General features: G+C 45.0%; 2 protein-coding genes across 2 annotated transcripts in view; both read right to left on the minus strand.

Moving 5' to 3' along the window:
- Nucleotides 1–6,867, minus strand: part of LOC121835258 — a 145,305-nt gene extending 138,438 nt beyond the window's left edge. The window contains exons 1-2 of the mRNA XM_042289256.1: nt 6,715–6,867; nt 2,632–2,700 (exon numbers count right to left, since the gene is read on the minus strand). Coding sequence (XP_042145190.1) covers nt 2,632–2,700; nt 6,715–6,867 — 222 coding nt within the window. The remainder of the gene's footprint in view (nt 1–2,631; nt 2,701–6,714) is intronic.
- Nucleotides 6,868–7,099: 232 nt separating this feature from the next.
- Nucleotides 7,100–20,903, minus strand: part of LOC8032199 (protein AATF) — a 45,790-nt gene continuing 31,986 nt past the window's right edge. The window contains exons 10-13 of the mRNA XM_042289168.1: nt 20,077–20,204; nt 14,532–14,612; nt 10,189–10,260; nt 7,100–7,183 (exon numbers count right to left, since the gene is read on the minus strand). Of these exons, the coding sequence (XP_042145102.1) occupies nt 7,135–7,183; nt 10,189–10,260; nt 14,532–14,612; nt 20,077–20,204 (330 nt within the window). The 3' untranslated portion in view covers nt 7,100–7,134. The remainder of the gene's footprint in view (nt 7,184–10,188; nt 10,261–14,531; nt 14,613–20,076; nt 20,205–20,903) is intronic.

Raw genomic sequence — 20,903 nt, forward strand, 5'->3', positions numbered from 1 at the left:
AGAAACTCAATCGAGGGTGGAAGAAAACAACAACAGCAACACCAAAGTTGCAGACGACCCTCAAAATATCCGGGCACAGCGTAGCAGATGAACCGGCGGTAGTGCCGAAGCGGAGGAAAGAGAGCAAGAACTAAGTCAAACAAGGCAAATCAATATACACGATGTTCCAACGTCAAGTAAACAAAAGAGAGAGAGGAAAAAGCACAAAAAGAACAACAACATAAAAGGAGGAAGAAAGAACGCGGCGGCGTAGCGACGCATCAAACATAAAAAAAAAAGTAGACTTTGAAAAATGGAAGGAGTTCAAAGACGGTTAAACGGGTGCCGGCCTTTATCGTAGAAGACGCAGAAGACGTTAGTCGTCCAGGCTGTAACGTTTGGAATTTGAAATTACATATATTTGCGCCACGGCGCTCTCCTCTTTTCTTTTGCATGCGCAAAAAGTATGTTTTTTTTTTGTTTTTTTTTTGTTTTGTTTGTATTAATTTTAGAAGGAGCGTCAGATTTACATGTGCACAATCGACTTGTTCCAGAGCATACTGACCTCGCAGTAACGTACATGGTTCGAAATTGCTTTCTGCTTCTTCGTCTGGAGACGATCTTAAAGGAGCGATGCAACAATTTTTGTACTGTGCACAAATACCGCTTAAATCAGATCCCTAACGTTAATGACCTATGAAACACGCGTTCGTTTTTCACCCCACGCAATAGAAGTCCCAGAAAAAAATTTAAGAAAAACGAGCGGCGTTCACCCCCTCAACTCGCAGCCAGAACAAGCGGCCACGTGATCTGGAGCCGATTATATGCCGCCAGTGTTGATCATAGCCACGCGCAGGGGTTGGCAAAGCGCAGGACACGCGCTGAGTTCCAGACATTGTTATGGCTCGGCTGTTGTCGTCGTTGCAGCGATTGGACACGGGTCACAACCCGAATGCTTCTCGAGCTAGCAATTGTCACGAGCCCAAGTCGAGTGCCCACGCAATGCTCGGGTCCAATCTTTGAACCGCATTCAAATATCGTCACTTGGGTGTACTGGGATCCCCGAGTTACGTCATCAAATTTTGCAAAGGAGAGATTGAATGAAAATGATCGCTTTTGTCCTTGAAATTACACCACAACAAAGGAGTTTCTTGGCCAATGGTGTTGCGTGTGAGTATCCTTGAGTCCGAGGTGTGCCAGTAAGCTAGTGTAGAGAGAAAAACATTCCAATTGAATATCGTTGCACAGCTCCTTTAACGAATTAGCCAGCTCGCCAAAAGTAATTGATTGGTAAGAACAATAATAAATGGAGATGTTAGTCATTCTAAGGCGTGACCGGCTACTCTATTAAGAACAGTAATGGAGTAGCCGGTCATGCCTTAGAATGACTAGCATCTCCGTTTATTATTTTTAACAGATAATGAAGAAGAAAAGAACAGTACAGTTGAAACGAAGCTATGCTCTAAACCTTTTGCATTGTCCTTAAAAAAAAAAAAAAAATCGCGCGAAGGTTTTGACAGTGCTTCAGGAGAGCCCCAAAATTGCACCCTGAAAGCTATAACATATTTCCCACGCAAAGGAAATGTCCTTCTCTCATGAGGCGGCACCTCTTTTTAATATTCAAAACAGCAAATACCCGCTAGACTTTTTTTTTTTTTTTTTTTTTTTCATTGGTTACATTACGCGGAGATAGGCGAAGCCAGTGCGCTCTGGAGAATTCGTCTGCTAGCGGAGACTCCGAGCTCGCCAGGGGCGCTGCGACCACTTTTCGCCTTTTCGCCCGCGCTCCGCGGGTGCCCGATAGTGCCAAAACGAATTCCCGAGCTTCCATACAGTCTGCGCTACGCGCGGACACCCCTCGCTCTGCTTGGGGAAGATTTAATATATTCTCAGGCCCGTGCTTGCAGCAGACCTCAGCGGAACCGCCAAGAGTTCGGCAAGCTAGGCTGTCATCCGGATGCCGGTTACCGAGGCGATATGCCCGGAAAGACGCTTTCGACGAAACGTTGCAAGGTGTGCATCGATGAAACGTCGCAGCGGCGACAAAACGATCTGTCGATGAAACGTCGTTCGGCGAACTGATTGCCCCAGGGCGGGAAGTGCTTACATCCGGATGCCGGTAACCAATGCGATATGCGCGGAAAGACGCTTTCGACGAAACGTTGCAAGGTGCACCGATAAAACGTCGCAGTGTCGACAAAACGATTTGTCGATGAAACGTCGTTCGGCGAACTGATTGCCCCAGGGCGGGAAGTGCTTACGTAGGGCAAGTTCAAAGTAACATTAGACAAACAGTAGAGAGTTTTAGTAGATCGTTACGATCCTTCCGATACCCCCGATCGCGACACGATGCCAGCGCAAAGGCGGCGGCAGGGTATCGTTATCGAAGTCATCGGGACGATCTACTAAAAACTCTCTAATGACGCGCAGTGTATGCTACGCCCCTCGGACAAGCAAAGCCGAAGAACAAACCCGACAAACTTCGAAGTGCCATCCGACATGTCACTGGACAACTCTTGTAACGTGACTTTTGCAGCCCTTCCAGCTCACCTGCATGCCCGACGCGCCTATTAGACTAGTTTTCTCATATAAGCATGAAGTCTCGGCATACGTACCTCACTAACTCCCCAAAGTAAGGGTTCAAAAAGTTACCTGGTTTGAGTTTCGAAGTGATCCTTGTTGGCACGCTTCAGCGACGCTGCCCCTAAGCCGCGGTGATGACTACGGACGTGTAAGAGCCTGTATATGCCTTTCTTGATCATGCAATTTAAATTTTTATATAAATCACCATGTGAAATAAACTTACGCAAATTCGTCGTCAACCACGCCAAGAAATCGCGCGGTCTGCTAATCTGTTTCTGACGCCACCTGTCGGTATTGATGGCAAACTATAAACAACCGGAAACTCCAAAATACAGGGTGTTTTTGTTGTTTCTTTCACACGTACTGGCACCGTTCGAGTTCTCTCCCAGAATTCATCGCACTCGCAGAGTGTTGCACGGAAAACTGGACTCAAACGAACTCGCCAAATGCACCGAGTGCAGAAGATAACAGGAGCGGAGCGAAAACTTTACCGGCGCTCTTTCTCGCTTAGTTTCGGTTTGACGCCGCGTACCAAAGTGAAATTTCTTGACCCCGTAGCACCTACTACAAATGTTTTATTCAAACTTTGATGGCACGGCTAGACCATCTTGAGGTCGAGCTTCAATTCTCTAAATATATTATGTGCTCTCAAGTGAAAAATTAAAAAGTTATAGCGAGTTCGTTTCACACGCACTGGCACCGTTCGAGTTCTCTCCCAGAATGCATTGCACTCACAGAGTGTTGCACGGAAAACTGGACTCAAACGAACTCGCCAAATGCACCGAGTGCAGAAGACTGATGCTGCCGCCATCTATGTTGTAGAAAAGGTACCGACTTCAAACCGAAACTAGCGCCTTTCTGTTCGGAGTGATGCGTGGGAATGCGAGAATACAGTCGCTAACAGCGTTTATCTACAAACGTTGGTCGCTGCAACCTGTAGTTCATAGTTACGATGACTTCAAGCAGCTAGGCTGCCGTAGAGATAATTAGAGACTGCGTAAATTTCCGCAACCAGCTGTCTACAAAGCAGGTGGTTGCGATCTTTCAATTCTTATTACCGTTTACACTGAAGAAAACTGATGATGCTGTCCGAGCAGAAACTTGATCCGTTTGAGCATGGTATTATGCGTGAACCACTGAAAGGGTACGGCTTAAAACTAGCCTGTTGGAATATCCAGCAAAACTGGGACTTTCGATTTGGGTTGTCATTATAGGTGGATTAGATATTAGCCTTGGTGAGGGCGTCGAGAACGAGAGCTTTCTCGAACAAAATACGACGGGGCAAGTTAGCTGACGTAGGTAAATGTTAAACATGATGATGTTGACCAATCCTCGGGTAAAGTCTCCATCTTTAGCTTTCTCTGATGCTTATTGGGCAGTCAGAGGTTTCTGCTGGGGGAGTTTTGTCGACAAATGTTAAATTTTTCACCCGCACACCGATGGTGATAGACATCTCGGGGGCCGCTGTTGCGTTTGTTCTGAGCATTTCTTTACACACTGGTGTATTTCAGCATTTGTGCGGCAACAGAGCGATTTAAAACCTGCAAATAAATCACGGGTTGTCAATTGCTTCCTTCGAGAAATAGCAGACGCTCACAATTCAAGCTCGCGTTTGATTTTGTTGCCCGCGGAACGCGATTTCTATCAGAAAATCTACTTTTTTTTCCGTTCGGTTCCGCGACACATCGTAGCAGACGAACCCTCGTCGTCTGCTCCCGCTCCTCGCCGGCCCCACCGGAGCGAGGCATGACGGGATTGCATTTTGGCGCACTCCCGATTTTCTCGGTGCAGCGAGTGCATGCACGCGTGGGGTGTAAGCGCTGAAACGAACTCGGAGAGTGCAACCACTCGTGGAGCGCCGGCCGAAACGAACCCGTTCCACGCTGCGAGTGGGCACGCGTGGGCACGAGTGCCGTGAAACGAACTCGCTATTAGTTAAACATTTTAGTTAATTAGCTAATTTTAACTTTTTTCTAGAAGCCGCCATGGCCATTAACACTTCCCCAGGGCTTAAATTACTCTATCTCACGTTCCCTTTTTTGAAAGTTTGGCGCAGCTAAAAAAAAACAAAAAAAAAAAAACAAACACCCTGTATAGCTACCGTGACAAAAAACGTTCCAGAATTGCACAGCTTGAATGTCTAATGCTTTATAAAACCGCTTTTATTGATATCAGTTAATTTCTGTTTTCTTTCGTCCCTCTCTACACTGCTCTACTCTCCTCGCCTTGGTTGGCTCGTTTTCCTCACTTGCTTCGTAGCTTGGGCGTCGCAATAACTCTATGGGCGTCGCTACACTGTAGTGTCACCATGTTGTCTCCATCATGCCTGCAGTAACCAGCGCACACAGGCGTACGCCTGTGTGCGCACTAGCGCTAATTCAGAAGGCAATTTAATTTATAAATAGCTTTGAAATATAGTAATGAACCCAGTGTCGGGAAGTACTGAAGGTAGATTGCACTCGAGTCAATATTTTCGAATTTGCGATTACGACTGCTTTCAGCTCAGTCAGTGCCTCTAAATTACGACGTGTATAATATATATATATATATTCGTGCAAAGTTTGGTTTTGGGCGTCTACGGTAAAACCGAAACTATCTTCATATCATCAGCTGCACGGCAGCTATGTAACTACAGTGTACTAGAATACTGGGTAGTATTTGAACCGGCGCAGCTCGGCAATGGAAGCATGTGAGGCTGCGCGTGTAGACAACAATCGCAGCGCTGCAGTCCGCACGTGCGCGTGCACGCGGTGCACGTGCACAACTACCACAATACTGGCCCTACTGCCTATGCGCCGGTGTCACCGTGGCCGGTATCGACACCTATCGTAATCTACACCACACGCCCCACACGGGCAGCTCCGGTTCCAACACTACCCCGTATTCTAGTACACTATAATGTAACGTCAACAATAATGCTGCGAGAAAAAAAAAAATCTAGTAGCTTTGCTGAAACACATGTCATGGAAACATGTCTTGTGGACAACTTTCCACGAATGCACATTTCGTTGACACTGGGACAGTCGGATGTTTCCTTTAAACTCATTTCGTGGACGCGAGCAACTGCAACTTTTCGTCGATGAAATATTTTTTTACGGGGTGAATTGGATTGGATTGCTGGCTTCATTAGTTCACTGGAAGCATACCGGAATTAAAGGAAACTCATTTGGCGTCTCCGATAAGTCAAAAATGAATTTGTGAGTGCTAATCCTAGGTTTCTAAATGGTCCGCACTATGCACGGAGAGCCCTCTTTCATATAATCACAGGCCCAAGCTTGCACTAGGCATCGTCGGAACCACCGAGGGTTCGGCAAGCTCGGCTCCACCCGGATTCCAGCGGCTGAGGCCAATCCGAGACGATAGGTGCAGAAAGACGCTTTTGACGAGATGTTGGAAGGTGTGTCGATGAACCGATAGCAGGAACATTTAGAAGAAATAAACTGTCGAGCATAGCTAAAAAGGGAGAGAGAAGAGGCCAGACTTGCACACATTACTGACAAAAAGTAACCAATTAAAATTCCAATTACTTCACTGTAAAAAGTAACCGATTACAATTACAGCCTCAAAAAAGTAATCGAAAAATTACTCTACAGTAATCGATTACTCCCCACATTACTTTTCATTCAACTTATTTTTATTACGGTAGCATAATCCTTGGAATCTCGAGCTCAGTTGTTCCGAAAAAAAAAAAAAAAGAAAGCCTTAACCGTTTTTGCTTAGAGCTGAGTGAGTGATGCCAACACACCCAACCCCTCTTGTGAGAAATAAATAAATAAAAAGAGCGCTGTTTAAATACATTACTCACAAGAGGCTGGATAAGGTCATTTTTCATCCCCAAACGTAGACTCCAATGTACCAAAAAAAAAAAAAAAAGTACCCAGGAAACGAAGCATAGTAAAGTAGCCTGCTAATCCACTAGGTCCCGTACTTAGTGGTTGGAAAGGAAAAATTTCCTGTTGCCCAGAGCTGAATGACCCCAACAACAAACAAAAAACGACAAAAAAAAAAAAAAAGAGAAAAATTTTAATGGGTAATTTTGTAATCGATTACAGCAAAAGTAATTCAATTACAAGGATCCTTACTCCTTAAAGAAAGTAATTGAAGCGTTACAAAATTACAGAAAAATGTAATCGATTACAAGTAATCCATTACCTGTAAGGCGTTAGGTACAAGTCTGGAAGAGGCTAACCAGTCCAGGAAAGAGTATGCCGACAAGAATAAGCGCTTCTTCTCACCCTGCTGCGTTGTTCTACGACAATTCCCGTTCACATTACTTTCCCATTTAATGCCCGCAATATCACTCATAATGAATTACGATAAGCGCAGATTTTGTGGCTTACAGTGGGCTCATTGAGTAATGTGCATCAAAAGCTAATGCCAGCAAAAACAATAAAAAAAAAGAAAAACAACAGCAGAAATTCTGTTGCAAGGCCTGTTGAATCAAACTCACACATTCAGTAATTGCAATAAAGATCCCTAATGGGATGAGAGAGCCAGTCAGGAAACACTTATAGTATCTATTCAAAATGGAAAGTAATGCAGCTTCATTAAAACCCGTTTTATTGGAAGGTTCTATCTGGCATACTTCTTCTGTCCGAACAGGCTCCCAAACAACTCCGTCCTGCGAGAGAAAGTTGTGAACAAATTAGGAGGACCACACGGGAGCAAAACATCAGATAGTGCAAACAGATATGTACAACACAGTCGCGCAAAGTGAATTTATACTTTCGGCTGATTTAAACAAATCCTAATTACTTAGTTGGCTTGTCATTATTTCAATAAAGTTCTAAACTGCTTAACTTCTACACACACCTCGGCTAATTCATGATCCTTCTATGCTGCTGATAGGGTTTTCAAAGCGACGAGAATTGGCCTTTGAATGTATTAACTGGCGGCGAAATTCGCGTGTAATAATTAGTGAGAATGCTGGACCCAGTGAATCCCAGACAGTTCAGATAGCTGCTTCCATCATGGTCGCATTCCTAACCGTAGGATTTCATCTTTCATTCTACCGTGCTGAGGCACAAGCCACTAGACGAAGGGTATGTTGAGTCTCGAGACGGAATTTAGACATGGACTAGAGTAGTTCGAGGTTGACCGGGACTTTAATTCCTGCGGAGCAAATAGAAAATGCGACAAGCACAACATCATGTAGTCTTTTCAAATAATTCTTCGCATGTATCCAGGCACTGCAGCTATAATTTTGGTGACTTCGCAATTCCTTTGGCATAGAAAGAACTCTGCTCAACAACTGCAGTTCACCTGCAATGACTGGGGCCCTTCGCCAAACCGCAGACACTATTTGTACAATCCTGTCCGTAACATCAATTGTTTCCCATACTGCCCTTGCAATCTTCTAAAAATCTTAGCTGATTTAACTTTCTTCTTCGCCACAAATGTGATTACACACCAGTACTCCATGGGTATACACAATGCTCGCCGCCATGACAGCTGGAACTGCTGTGCATGCCTCGTTACGGGCACGGGATATTAAAGACGCATAACACTAACGTCCTCTCCAAGTTTCATTGCGCTACACTTGCTCAGCGATTTATTATTGGCAAAACACCCAGTCAACCATGAACGGCCCCTGTACATACTAGTACAGGGTGTTTTGCTTAGGATTTCCAGACTGATGTCATAGGTACACGAATGTGGTCTGTGCAGGTGAGTACTACAGCCAGCGGGACATACGGCAATCCCTCGCTATGACGAAATCACTTTTTTCGAATTATGGCCTTTATCGAAGTTGAACGTTATAACGAGGGATTACTGTAGTATAGGAGGCAATCCGTCATAATAAATAAGTTGAATAGCCAAAAAAAACAACAAAAAAAAACACCCCATATATTAGTTTGTTTATTTAATATTTATATTGTTCTTTCGATAGTACAAACTTCTCTCAATTCAAGTAGAATTAACTAGTATAGTCCCTTCGAATTTGACGTAATGAGAGCGTACGATATATTGAAATAAATGCCTGCCACTGTTCCCTTGGGCACAGTCATCTTGCTCCTAGACCTCTTACTTGCAACTCGTCATTGCAGCAAAACAATATGCATTACGTCTTTTTCAGTCCCAAGAGGTGCTTTTCATTAACTCGAATTGTCATTTCACGATCAAGCAAAAAAAAGCTACGGAAATCTCTCGGGGTCGCATCATTTTCTACACTACATAATATTACATAATGTTGAGTGTAAAGTCAACACTTCCAATTACATCAGGGTAATCACTTGTAAGGGACTTATCTTTATCATCACGGTCGGATAATTTGTAATAAATAGTAAGTAGGTAAAAAAAGAAAGAGAAGTCCGAAGTTTAAATATGTGTCAACATTCAAGGCACCACTGCCCCGAGTGCACGAAATATGTAGTTTCAGTCCGATCCATCCTTGAGAATCGAGCAACTTGTTTTATATCACTAAAAACTGGAGGCTGGAAAAATTGACAGGCAAGAAAATACACAAAGCCCACTTTATTGCTCACTTCTGGTAAATGTTCTATGAGGTGTCCCAAAATGATATTTACAGGTTGTTTTTTCCCCGCCAAAATAAACTACGCATTGCCAAACGCTCATTCTCTGCCCAAGAGGGCTAGCAATCCGAACCGGATGCCAAAGTTTCAGCACTAACCATTATTTTATTTAAAAAAGCGATTTTCTTAAATTTTCCATGGGAAAATGGCAGCCAATACAGCTCTCCAATGCATGGAGCTTTACGGCACCACTTACCGTAAGCGGGAAAATGGGCCCCATTTTCCCCCTGAAATTTTCAGAAAAACATTTCTATGTTTTGAATAAGGTAACTGTTAGTTTAGAAACTGTGGCGCCTGGTTCAGACCGTTAGGGCCGGCGAAGAACAAGTGTTTGGAGATGCATAGATTAATTGCAGTGAAAAAAACTGTCAATTTCTTTTAAAAGGGAGACACACTCTACATGAAGAGTGAGTGTGAAGCAGATGCAAAGGGTTGCTCAGGGAGGGGGAAGTGAGCTCGATACCTCGCACAGATTCTTATGCCTTTTACACAGTTATAAGGCTGTTCCCTAAAAAAATTGAGTGCTTTCTGTTTTTAAAGGCAAAAAAGAACTCACTATTGTCCAAATTTATCCTCCGCCCAAAAGTAGTGCTAGCAGACCGGTCCAGATGTCAAGGGTTCAGAACTAACAGTTACCTTATTTAACAGTTACGAGCGATTTTCTGAAATTTTTTATGGGGAAAATGGTGGCTGACAAAGGCAGCGAATACATGGGGCCGAGTGGCACAAAGTACATAGAGCGGGACATGTTCTTCCATTGAAAGTTTCAGAAAGACTCTTCCGACTTTTGAATAAGACAATAATGGTTAGCTCTGAAACTTTGGCATGTGGTCCGGACTGCTAGAGTTACATTTGGACAAAGACAGAGAGTTTGACAATGCACAGTTAATTTTTGAAACAAAAAAAAAAGCCGAGAATTTTTTTTCCTGGGGACACGCTGTACAGTACTAATATGCAATACTTTGGTCAAGCTCAATTTGATATAGCGGAGAACCTTAAAGCGAGCTTGTCCCTGCAAAGAAAAGAGGGCTCCATATTTATTGCACCTCATACCCAGAGACTCAAAAGAATGTCTGCGTCGCTAAGAACTCACTTGGCCTCTTCCGAGTAGGTCGACAAGTCCACGGGAGCCATGTAGTTGACGAGCTTCGGAATGACGTCGTAGCTGCAATAGCAGACGACGGTTGCACTGTGTTAATGATTAAAAAATATCTCGGCTATGTTTGTTTCGCAAGATTTATCACTGTCAAGGCCCGTTCACACACTTACGTTTGCTTAGGACCGAACTCTCGCAATCTCCCACAATGAGAGTACACGCTGGCACCATCCATGAGGCGACCCTGGAACTGCATTTCACTAGAGCGAAGGTTTTGCGGTACTTGCAGTATCCAATATACATACTGTCTAGGAGAAATGATGATTTATAATACTGTCAAAAATTTTTCGAGCCCAGAAAGAAAGAACGATGTGCGACAAAAATAGGAAATATACGGAAAATGAAACTGTTTCACGACTACCCGAAAGAGCCAGGTCGTCCTACGAGATTTTGAGTGGTTTCAAGGCACAAGGTCCTAAGCAGCCGCGAGTGTGCAAATCGGCCTTAACCTAACACTTGCTTAAGCGCTACATCAAGAACTATCTTGCATATCGTCAAGCACAAATCATCAACTAGAAGTCAGGATCCTCCATTGCAGCTCATCTACTTTTAATGCCCTTGCCCCGAACCTCCATTGATTGGAATTGCCTCCCCACAGCTGTACAGTCACAATTACTAACACAGTCCATTTAAGAACTGCAATGGACCTTTTTCCGACAAGCTTCTGTGCATGAGTGCACCCCCTTTTCTGGCTTTGCTTCCCGCTGTCGTCATTTTCAAAGGGCAAAGCTTCGATCGACCAACATATTCGGCACCTATCAATTTGCACGTATTTTGTCTTTTTTGCTCATTCTTGTTTGAGCATACGCTAGCGCGGGCCATAAAAGGCAACGAAGATGAATACAATGGCACAATGCCAATGCATTCTGACAGGCAGAGGCAGGTTGGGTTGCCCAACATAGGTGTGGCAAACCGCAAATACTGTCGTTGAGTGGTAGGCCAACGGGGTGTGGCCAACTGCAAATACCCCGTTGAGTGGTAGGCCAAAATGTTGTTTTAATTGTGTTTAATGTTCCGTAGGACGAAGAAGAAAGGGTCTAGGCTGGGAAGAGGATAAAGTAAAAGTCAGCTGTTAGTCAGCGGTGTGTTTGCCCAGTCCCTTCCTTCGTGTCCTTGTTTTGCCGTGTTTGGCTGACCCGATTGCCAACAGTATGTACCAACTAGCTCAACTAAAACCTGCAATTCAGTTTCTTAAATGATGTTTTGTACTAATTTTGTATTTTTCGTCTTTTAAATGTTTTTACTTTTAACATGTATTTTATAGTGCCCCGCCCCTCTTTGTAATGCCTTCAAACCCTAAAAAGAAAAAAGAAAAAAACTTGTTTGAGTTGACAGTTTGTTGTTACGAGCTCCCTCTGTATACTGTACCATAAATTCTGATCAATTACGTGCACTTTATACACGATAGTGTGCGAAAGATTTGCGACAGTACTTTAGCTATACCTGACAAGATTGCCATGTATGACATACGTTTAAGGGAAGGTAAATCTCGGTGCAATCGTTTACACACCGAGACTCGTACCACGACTTTCGTTAAGAACCCCGCTGTTCGTCACTATGGTCGTACGATTGTTTACACTAGCCAATGGGAGTGAGGCAACACCCACGAGAAATTCCCTGCAGTGGCGGCGACACTTCGTGTTGGTCACTGGGTTTTAACGCTTTTGCATCTGGCTTTCGCATCTTACGCTTACACCTCGCCAAAAGCATATTCTATGCGAAAAGAAAGTTCTTCGTGACGTTGGAAGATTGACATTACTGGTAATGCGTTGGTTTTTTCAGTAAACCACTAACATACTCATTACATTCCTAGCGGCTAACGAGTAAAGTACTTTTGGTACTATTTTATGTTATTGTTCATCAAATTACCATACGCTTCACTTCTGATTAATATTTTTTTTTCTGTCTTAGCTTGAAAGAAAAGTTTTTCACATTTGGTAAACTCCACTGGAAAGGCAAAGTAAGTTTCCTTTCTGCAGCGTAATTTTGATACCCTTCACTGAGAAAGCAAGGTCGATTCAATCAGAATCTTAAAAAGTATATTTTGCAAATTTGGTTAAAAGCTATAATAAACTCAATAAAATTACTCTGTAAAAGTATGCTCGCTGCGTAACGTATCAATGCCAAATAATACTGAAGTCTGAAAGAACACAAAGGTGTTAATTTTTGGAAGTAATGATAATGGAATTTCGTTAGACTCTGAAGATAGTAACGAATCTCAGTAATGCATTAATTCTTCACAAACTAACGAGTAAAGTTATTTCGTTACTTATTTTTGTTAATGGGTACAACCCACGTCCCTTGTCAGGGTACAAATTTTTAAAGGTATTTAATGACAAGCAGCGACTTTTCTATATGCGTGGAAAGCATTGAATCAGGCACTTCTGGATGTGTGTCGTGGCTTTATTTTTTTTCATACGACCGCAAAGCTCCAGTCGCAAATTAAGAGATCTACTGTATTTCTCAGCCATACACCAAACCAAGGTTGCAGACAAACTGGCATGCTCCTAGCAGCATGCACGCCCAATGCGGTGTGGGCAAAAAGTGCAGTGTCCCTCCTCAACAAATGGTTGGGCTGAAATGTTGTAGGCGTTGCTGCGAATCGCCGTGCTGTTTTTTGCACTGACATTCTTCATTCTACGCCTTCCTAGCATTGTCCGACCACTGTAGAAGCAACGGCGAAAGAGACAAAATTCATTACACCGGGGGACGCTAAACCCCAATTCGCACGACAAAATTTCACTCGCCATTTCCAGTTGCAATGTCACTCAGGGTATGAAAGAAGCGTAGACGGAAGCTGTCTTTAACGTGCAAACTGAAAATCACAAGCAAGGTCGGACTGCATGAGTCGGGCACAACAGGTCGGCATTCGCCAAGGGTTACAATGATCGACATCACCTTGTATTTAATGGTTACCTTGAGCCGACTTACCTCAGGCACCCTTCAAGTTTATGCATCTTTAAAAATCTATAATTACTTTGCAATGAAATCATTGAATCATTGTGTCGACGGCGCGTATGCCCTTGACGCGGACTACGGGCCCTTGTCGCTTGAATGTGAACATGCATAGAACGCGGCCCATGTGGTTCAAACTACTCTATGGTTTCCCTGCGTTCACGTTAGAACAATACAAATAAATCTCACGACAACGAGACTCCGTGAATTCACCCCAAAGTTCCTCCCACACAAGCTTTCGTGGTCCAATGCCACCTAGTTTTCTCTTTTTGTGGCGGCTATCCGGATTCTTAGATGGATGGGGCGGGCAGAAAACACACCAAACACTGATTTTGACACCTTTCCCAATTCTTTCGGTGCAGCCCCAATTGCGGAATTTTGGCGAAAAGGCAGGTTTGTATCAGAATGACATAAAAATGCCCAGCCCGCACGGCATTTTTGGCCCACCCCTTACACCGGAACTGCCCCCGAAGTGTCGCCACCGCAGCACGACGTAGGAGAGTCGAGCTGGCGCACGAGCTGTACTACCGTGCAAGTCGCATTTCCCAGTAAACGGTAGTTTTCACGAAAATGTTGGTGTACAAGTCACATCTTGGTAAAAGTTGCCCTTCTTCGTGCAATCGGCATGGCAAGACTGCATCGATCGATAAGCACGCATATTTGCATTGTGGTTAATACACAGCTGCAAGCTGGAGCCAGTTCCAATATTCTTGCCAATGCATCGAACGAGAAATACTATAGCCCCCAGGCCAATTCGTACAGTTAAGGTCCTTACTTAGCAAGAAAATGCCCCTAAGTCACACCGTTGTATGAAGGGCTGTCCCAAGAGGACACAGCAGATGCCAATGACGGTATAAAAGAATGCACGCGCTTCTTGAAAAGCGCAAAAGTTCCAGCAAACACGTATGTTTTCAGTGAGGACATCAACCACGCGAGCAGCACGGCTTTCCTCCTTGCCGTCATCTCCTTCCCTTTTTTCTTTTCGGGAGATTGGGGACTGACACAATGGCGGAGACCTCGACATCCAGCCGAGTGGACGGAGAACCGTCTGCTCCCATGCGCTGAGTACGCCGAGAGCCTCTGTCCAAGGACGCAAACGGGCTTTCCTCACGGTGAAAAAAAGAAAAACGTCCGAAAGCGGACTGCAACCAGAGAAAAATCTCCACTTCTGGTGCAGCAAATGCTGTGCATGGCACCTGCTGCGTCCTGTTCGGACGGCCCTTTAGACACACCCGCAGGAATTTGCGCAAATAACGGTGACTTAAAAAGCCGGAAAATACGAGGCTTTGTTTTGTGTCTGCAGTCCAACTTGGCCACCCACTCACCGGATCTTCCTTCCCTTGCTGGCCTTGGTGTCCACTTTCCGCTTCACCTTGTTGCGGAGCTTCTGGATCTCGAGCCACTGCCTGCGTAATCACCGGCCGCTTGCATTCAAGTCGGTGTAAAGACGCTGTCCACAAACACAGTTACGCCCAGTCGTGAGCATAGTGCCGCAAGAATACTAAATTTGAGGTCCAAGCAAACAGTAAAATATTGGGCGTCTTCAAGAAAAGAAAACCGCGTTTTTTGGCCCGCGTGAATAAACTATGCGTCGCAGAAAGATGAGACCACCGTGAGAAGGTGACGCTAGCGGTCGGGATAGAATGCGAAAGTTTGGGAACGTGACATTACCTGGATAAAAAGATAAAAGAGGAAGATCAAATCTCTTTCAGAGCCGGTGCAATTTAGGTAAAGAAGGTGAAGGTCACATCCCAGTAAGCCCCGTCTAGGGCTTACACTTCTCATTGGCTGGAAAGATGATTGACGTGTGAAATGTTGCTTGTACAATTGTTTCTTCATGCCATAATAGCTTTGTTGGACATACGTTTTTACTGAAACAAATAATCTAGAGAAAGTCTTTATTGCTATGAAAAATATCCAGAGATTGCCTTTTCCACTTTGGTTCCAAACGATAACAAACTTAGCTGCTGGTGTTTGCAGCGTGCTCAAGGAGCGCGGCTCTTTGAGCTTATTTATTTTTTGTTGGTGAGACTTTCGTGTCCATCGAGGCGTTTAGAGGAAGACTTTTCTCAATCGACCAAGTTTGCAGCGAACAACTGTTGCAAGTACACGCCTTCAGAGATGCTCTGCGGCTGGTTGCTTTCATAGCAGAAGTGGCATAAGTCTAGCTTCCTACTTCAACTACGTTGCTTGACCTGAACTGATTTGTTTCCTTGCACGTGTCGATGCTGAATAAAGGTGTCCGTTCCCGTAAAAGTGGGCCTGCTGCTCTGTGCAACTGTCGTGATTTCGAACATGATTTCAGTACTGAGAGGTAACCTAGACAGGTAGAATTTGCGAGGCATTTGGCTGAAGGCAATCGGGTGTTTGTCTCACATCAAGTTTGTCCATGTACATTCCCTTCATTTCACTTCGGAAGGCCCGTAGCCTATGTTTTGCAGCGCACCTAGCCTGCCAAAGCGAATATTTTTAGGTCGCACTTTAATTGTGCATCATGACGATCATCCACCTAGCTCGCGAATGCCATCTAAAATGACAAAGAAAAGCAGTAGAAGTTACATACAGTAATTCCTCGTTATAACGAAGTCGACGGGATGGCGACAAAATTCGATATAAGCGGTAATTCGATAAAAGCAATAGAGCCAAAAAAACAGTGCCAACAGCCTCGAAGGTGGACAGGAACACTGCGGAACACTCTGAATGTATATTTAATCAAACAAACCTTGGTTATAACATCTCACGGCAGCTTCACCGAGTAAAAAAATAATTAACTGGAGTTTGCCGAGAATTTTATCCGGGCATTGGTTCTCCTCAAACTGCTCCAAGCATTGCTGCAGCACTGTCACTGCCGCTGCACTCCACTTTGTTTCGAAGCAGCCGTAGGATGTTTCACGTCTCCCCAGTTGTCGGCGTTTCCCGAGGTGCCCCTCCAATGTCGCTCCGTGTTTACCCCGGTCGCAGGAAAGGTCTACAATTGCAGCGTCCGTGGCAGAAGCAACATTGGGAACGCCCGCATCGACAAGCGCGAACGAATCAAAGATTTCCTCGGTGGCTTTGCCAACATGTTTTCACACACTCCAGTAGAGATTGTTGCAGCTATGGAAATCGTGCGCTGGCTCCGCAAGCATGCTCGCGAGAGAAAGTCTGACGTGTGCGAAGCAGTTGGCAATCTTTCATCTTCGGGTTGTGGGCGCGCTTTCTCCTGCATGAGAAACTTCTCGAACCTGTCCAATATGCCTCGCTTGTTCCGCAAAACGGTGGACAGCGTCACACAGCCGATGCCAAAATTTCAAATTCTTCAACGATTTTGGACTCGCAGATCTAAGCGACTTTTGGTAAACACTCCCAATCTCTCATACGATGCACGTGTGCGTGTGGTACGCCGCAGGCGCACGTGTTGGGGCTTCCAAAGTATGGTGCCTAGAACGCGTCTCCACAACTGGTGTGTTTACCGCGTCCACAAAAGTGGTCCCTCGATTTCCGCCTGGTGACGTCGCGATCCTGGCGGTGTCCTGGCAGCGGTGACGAATGTGGCAGACGCCTGTTCTGCTGCAAATCACGCTCCAGTCTGGCAGTCCCCGGAAGTTTCCGCAGCCAGAAGTTCAGACGCCACGATGACAGCAACACCCGCATTCCCTCGTGCTTTTCGGCAGCATTTCTACGACCAACTACCATGATCGCAACATGCAACAGCATGACACTCCGGCTTCTGTGACGTCAGTGTTGCGAATTCAGGACCACTTCTGATGTGTGAGCGGGACAGGACGCTAAACACACCAGTCAGAGACGCGCTCCAGGGCTCCACCGCACCTTTGTCTCGATTACGACAGGAGTTGGGCAGCGTCGGACGTGGGTGCTGTGAGTAGCGTCAAAACGTTGACGCTGCTCCCTGCCCGCATCGGCACATCAGTATCGGAAGCGGCGCTGTGCCAGCTCTGTGTGCTCTGCCCTCCATCAACCGTTTACTCCATTTTCCCAGTTTGCCGTTTGCCTCGGTGGAGAAGGGGGAAAGAATGCAAGGGTCTCCGTGCGCCTCTCTATACGCTTGCATGCTTTCGGCACTGCGGCCTTTGAAATAAGCGTGGTCGGCCGCTGACACACTTCAAATAATCCGGTTAAAATGTGTGCATTTCAGCTGGGACCATGTTGAACTTCAATAAAAGAGATTTTTTTATAATAAAAGATTACTGTATACATTTTGTTTACATTTTTTAGTCCTAGCTGCGTTTTAGCACACATCGACGGATGCTGACCAATGCTTGTACTGCACCGTGCCTCTCGTGTAATGGGACGCTAGAGAGCTGCTTTCATGGTTGTGTCTAGCAGTAGTAACAGATAAAAACAGACAATGGCGAATGCAAACGATGGCGGATCCTGACACGCCGCTGTCTATGTCCATTTAATTCTACGGAGAAAGTTGGAAGACACAGGAAACGTTCGGCGTGTTCTGAACGGCGCTTGGTATTTACTTATAGGAATCGTGCGCATCTAATTCAAGCCCCGACCAGGGCGCCCCTAGCGGCAAACGGGTCCATTGCATCGGGGAGCTTCTGCCAGTCACTGCGTTGGTTGTGCGTTGAAGTGGGTTAGTGCTGTAATTTCTGAGATGGCTATTCCGCACCAAGAAAGCCACAACAATTGCTGCGTGGTCGGCTGCAACAGTACGTAGAAGATCACGCACGGCACGTAGTACTACAGGGTGTCACAAAAGAAAATTTACACGGTCTTTTTTACCGCAAAAATAAACTAGGCATCGCCGAACGCTCATTCTCCACCCAAAGGTAGCGCTAGAGGTCACAACCAGATGCCAAAGTTTCAGCCCGATCCGATAACTTAATCAAAAGTTTTAAGTGATTTTCTAAAAATTTCAATGGGAAAATGGCGGCCGACGGAGTTTTCGAACACATGGGGCTCTATGGCACCAGAAACCGAAAACGAGCAAAAATGGGCTCCATTTTCCCATTGAAATTTTCAGAAAATCGCTTATAACTTTTGATTAAGTTATCGGATCGGGCTGAAACTTTGGCATCTGGTTGTGACCTCTAGCGCTACCTTTAGGCGGAGAATGAGCGTTCGGCGATGCCTAGTTTATTTTTGCGGTAAAAAAGACTGTGTAAATTTTCTTTTGTGACACCCTGTACATCGTCCCTTCAAAGCCGTACGAGGCGGAGTACTGCGCGATCTGAGTGCGACTTGTGCGTCCATACAGGTTAGTGGCGTTTCTTACCTTCCAGTTCGCGCTTTGTTTAAGCTGCTGACGAATAATATAATTAACTTTTTTTTCTATTCTAGCGACGATGGAACAGTATCGACATCGACGGCAAACTCTAAAATATGCAGCAAATACCTCACCGGAATCGAGAAGCGGAATGCGGTCGCCGACCTAAGTCTACCCTTGGATGTTTCCATCAGCCTACAATGGGAATCGCGGAACGGCGCGAAAAAAATCGCCCAGTTATTGTCAAGCTGATTCAGAAATAAACATACATAAATACCACAGTCCACTCAACGCCCACTACATTTTTTGCGGGCGCACTTAATTTTGTTAGCAGAGTACGGCGCTCCGTGACATCCACTTGTCCGTCGAAACGGATCTCCTTCACGTCGTACACGCGGCCAGATTCACGAAGGAGTTTTCCCTTCTTCATATTGGGACCACGGAAGAAGCTTTCTGGATTCGTAACCGCCTTAAACCCCGTCGTAATCACGCCGGGAACACTGTCCACTGTGCTGCTCATCGCCATTGCTTCCCCCCGATGATTCTGCACCGGCTACCGAAGAAGCTTTCCGGATTCGTAATCGCCCACTGTCCTCTGTGGTGATCGTTGCTATTACTTCCCGATGATTCTGCGCCGACGGCACTGGCTACCGAAGGAACTTTCCGAATTTGTGACTGCCTTAAATTCCTTTGTAATCACGACAGGGACACTGCCCGCCGTGCTGTTCGTCGCCATTGTCGTCGCTACTGCTAGGTTGCGGCGAACAATAGGCGACCGCCGCGACATGGCCGGCTTGCTCGCTTCCTATAAGCTTCTTTAGGTTAATGAGTCCGCTAAATCTAGCAGGTGTGTGTTAGTTTTTCGTGACACTCTTTCATGGTGTCCCACTCACCTCACAGAAGCCAGACCTCTAAAAAATTCTGTGTCAGAGCATACTGTACACTAAAGCGGAAATATGAAAAATATTAAAAAAGTGTCTACACTCCAGTTATCTAAAACATGTGTTGACCACACTATCTTATCAGTTCTTTTTGCATGAAGTCACTGTTTGTCTAGTCACCACTGCACAAGTTTGAACATGTAACGCCAGTTCGGTTGAGCAATGGCTGCCTCACTTGTGATTTGCACGAAAAAAGAGCAACGTGCACTAGTTCATTTTTTGTGGTCTAAGCCTGTGTCTGGTGCCAATATTTATTGAATACTTGAAGCACAGTATGGAAAAAGTGTTTTACCACAAAGAAGTGTGTTTGATTGAATACAGAAGTTCAAGGAAGGATACACAAGTGTGAGCCATAAAGACGGAGCCTGACGCCTGTCCACATCCCCGACTGATGACGGCATCGAGTGTAAACATTAGCTGTTTCTGCCAGATAAGTAGACGAGTGGCGGTGGAGAATGTAACAAATCATTTGCTAATCAGCCAATGTTCTGTCTATGCAAAAATCAATGACAGGCTTGGGTTTCGATTAATTTGATCAAAAGAAAACAATTTCACTAAAATAAATTGATTAACCGACGGTGTGAAGATAACCTATCGACGGTGTGAAGATAACTTTTTAATCACTCTCGTGCAGCAACACTCCATCGTGCAACGTGAGCATAAAACTTGATGGTGCACATTAATGTAAGGTGCAGAAGCATGGAAACTCACCTGCTGAGAGCAACAGGATTTTCGACGTTGGACGACTTTCTCTCGATGATCTCGCGCAACAGGTGGTGATAGAAGTCGTCATCGTCGAAGATCTCTTCGTCAATCTCTCTGCTGCCAATGGTGGTAGCCTGCAGCAATGTGACAGCCACATCCACGTTTCAGCCTATTGCTGATACATAACACCGGCACATTTTTAATTTTGCTGCAGCTAAGACATTTCACAAACCTCGATGGAGACCTGACATTGGGCAGTAAGAGGTACAACCTTAGTAGGATTCCAGATAAGCCTCCAATAACTCCTAAGAATACATTGGTATAATGTATAAGTGAAAAGACTAAGTGCACAAACGAGCTGGTGGTAGCTAATCATGCCGTTTAACACCCGAGACCGTGGTGCAGAAAAGGAAAAAGATTTTTAGTCGAAGGAACAGACAGAGAAGGGAATGTCTCAAAATCAGCTAACTAATTTATTTTCTCAAGCATCCTATATTTACCCACACAGCCCTCTCAACCACCATCTATGCAGAGATATTCTTTGTTGAAAACACTTTTAAATACAAAAGTATGCATTCACAAGCGAACAAATGGTCCAGCCCACAACACCATCACTGTCAACCATCTTCCATGTAAAGATCTCTTTTGTTGAAAGCATTTTCGAAAACAGATAACATATCCACTTACAAGAGAGCATGAGGTCAAACCCACAATACAGTGCCCTTATTATCGAGGATGACGGGAGAGAAAGATGTTTGATGCAGTGTTAATATTTGGGAAGCTTCGCCCGAGTTTGGGTACAAAGCGCAGCAGTCGCCAGTGTTCCTGAGACG

This window comes from Ixodes scapularis, unplaced genomic scaffold (genome assembly GCF_016920785.2).
Source record: "Ixodes scapularis isolate PalLabHiFi unplaced genomic scaffold, ASM1692078v2 PGA_scaffold12__126_contigs__length_90152505, whole genome shotgun sequence".
NCBI lineage: Eukaryota > Metazoa > Arthropoda > Arachnida > Ixodida > Ixodidae > Ixodes > Ixodes scapularis.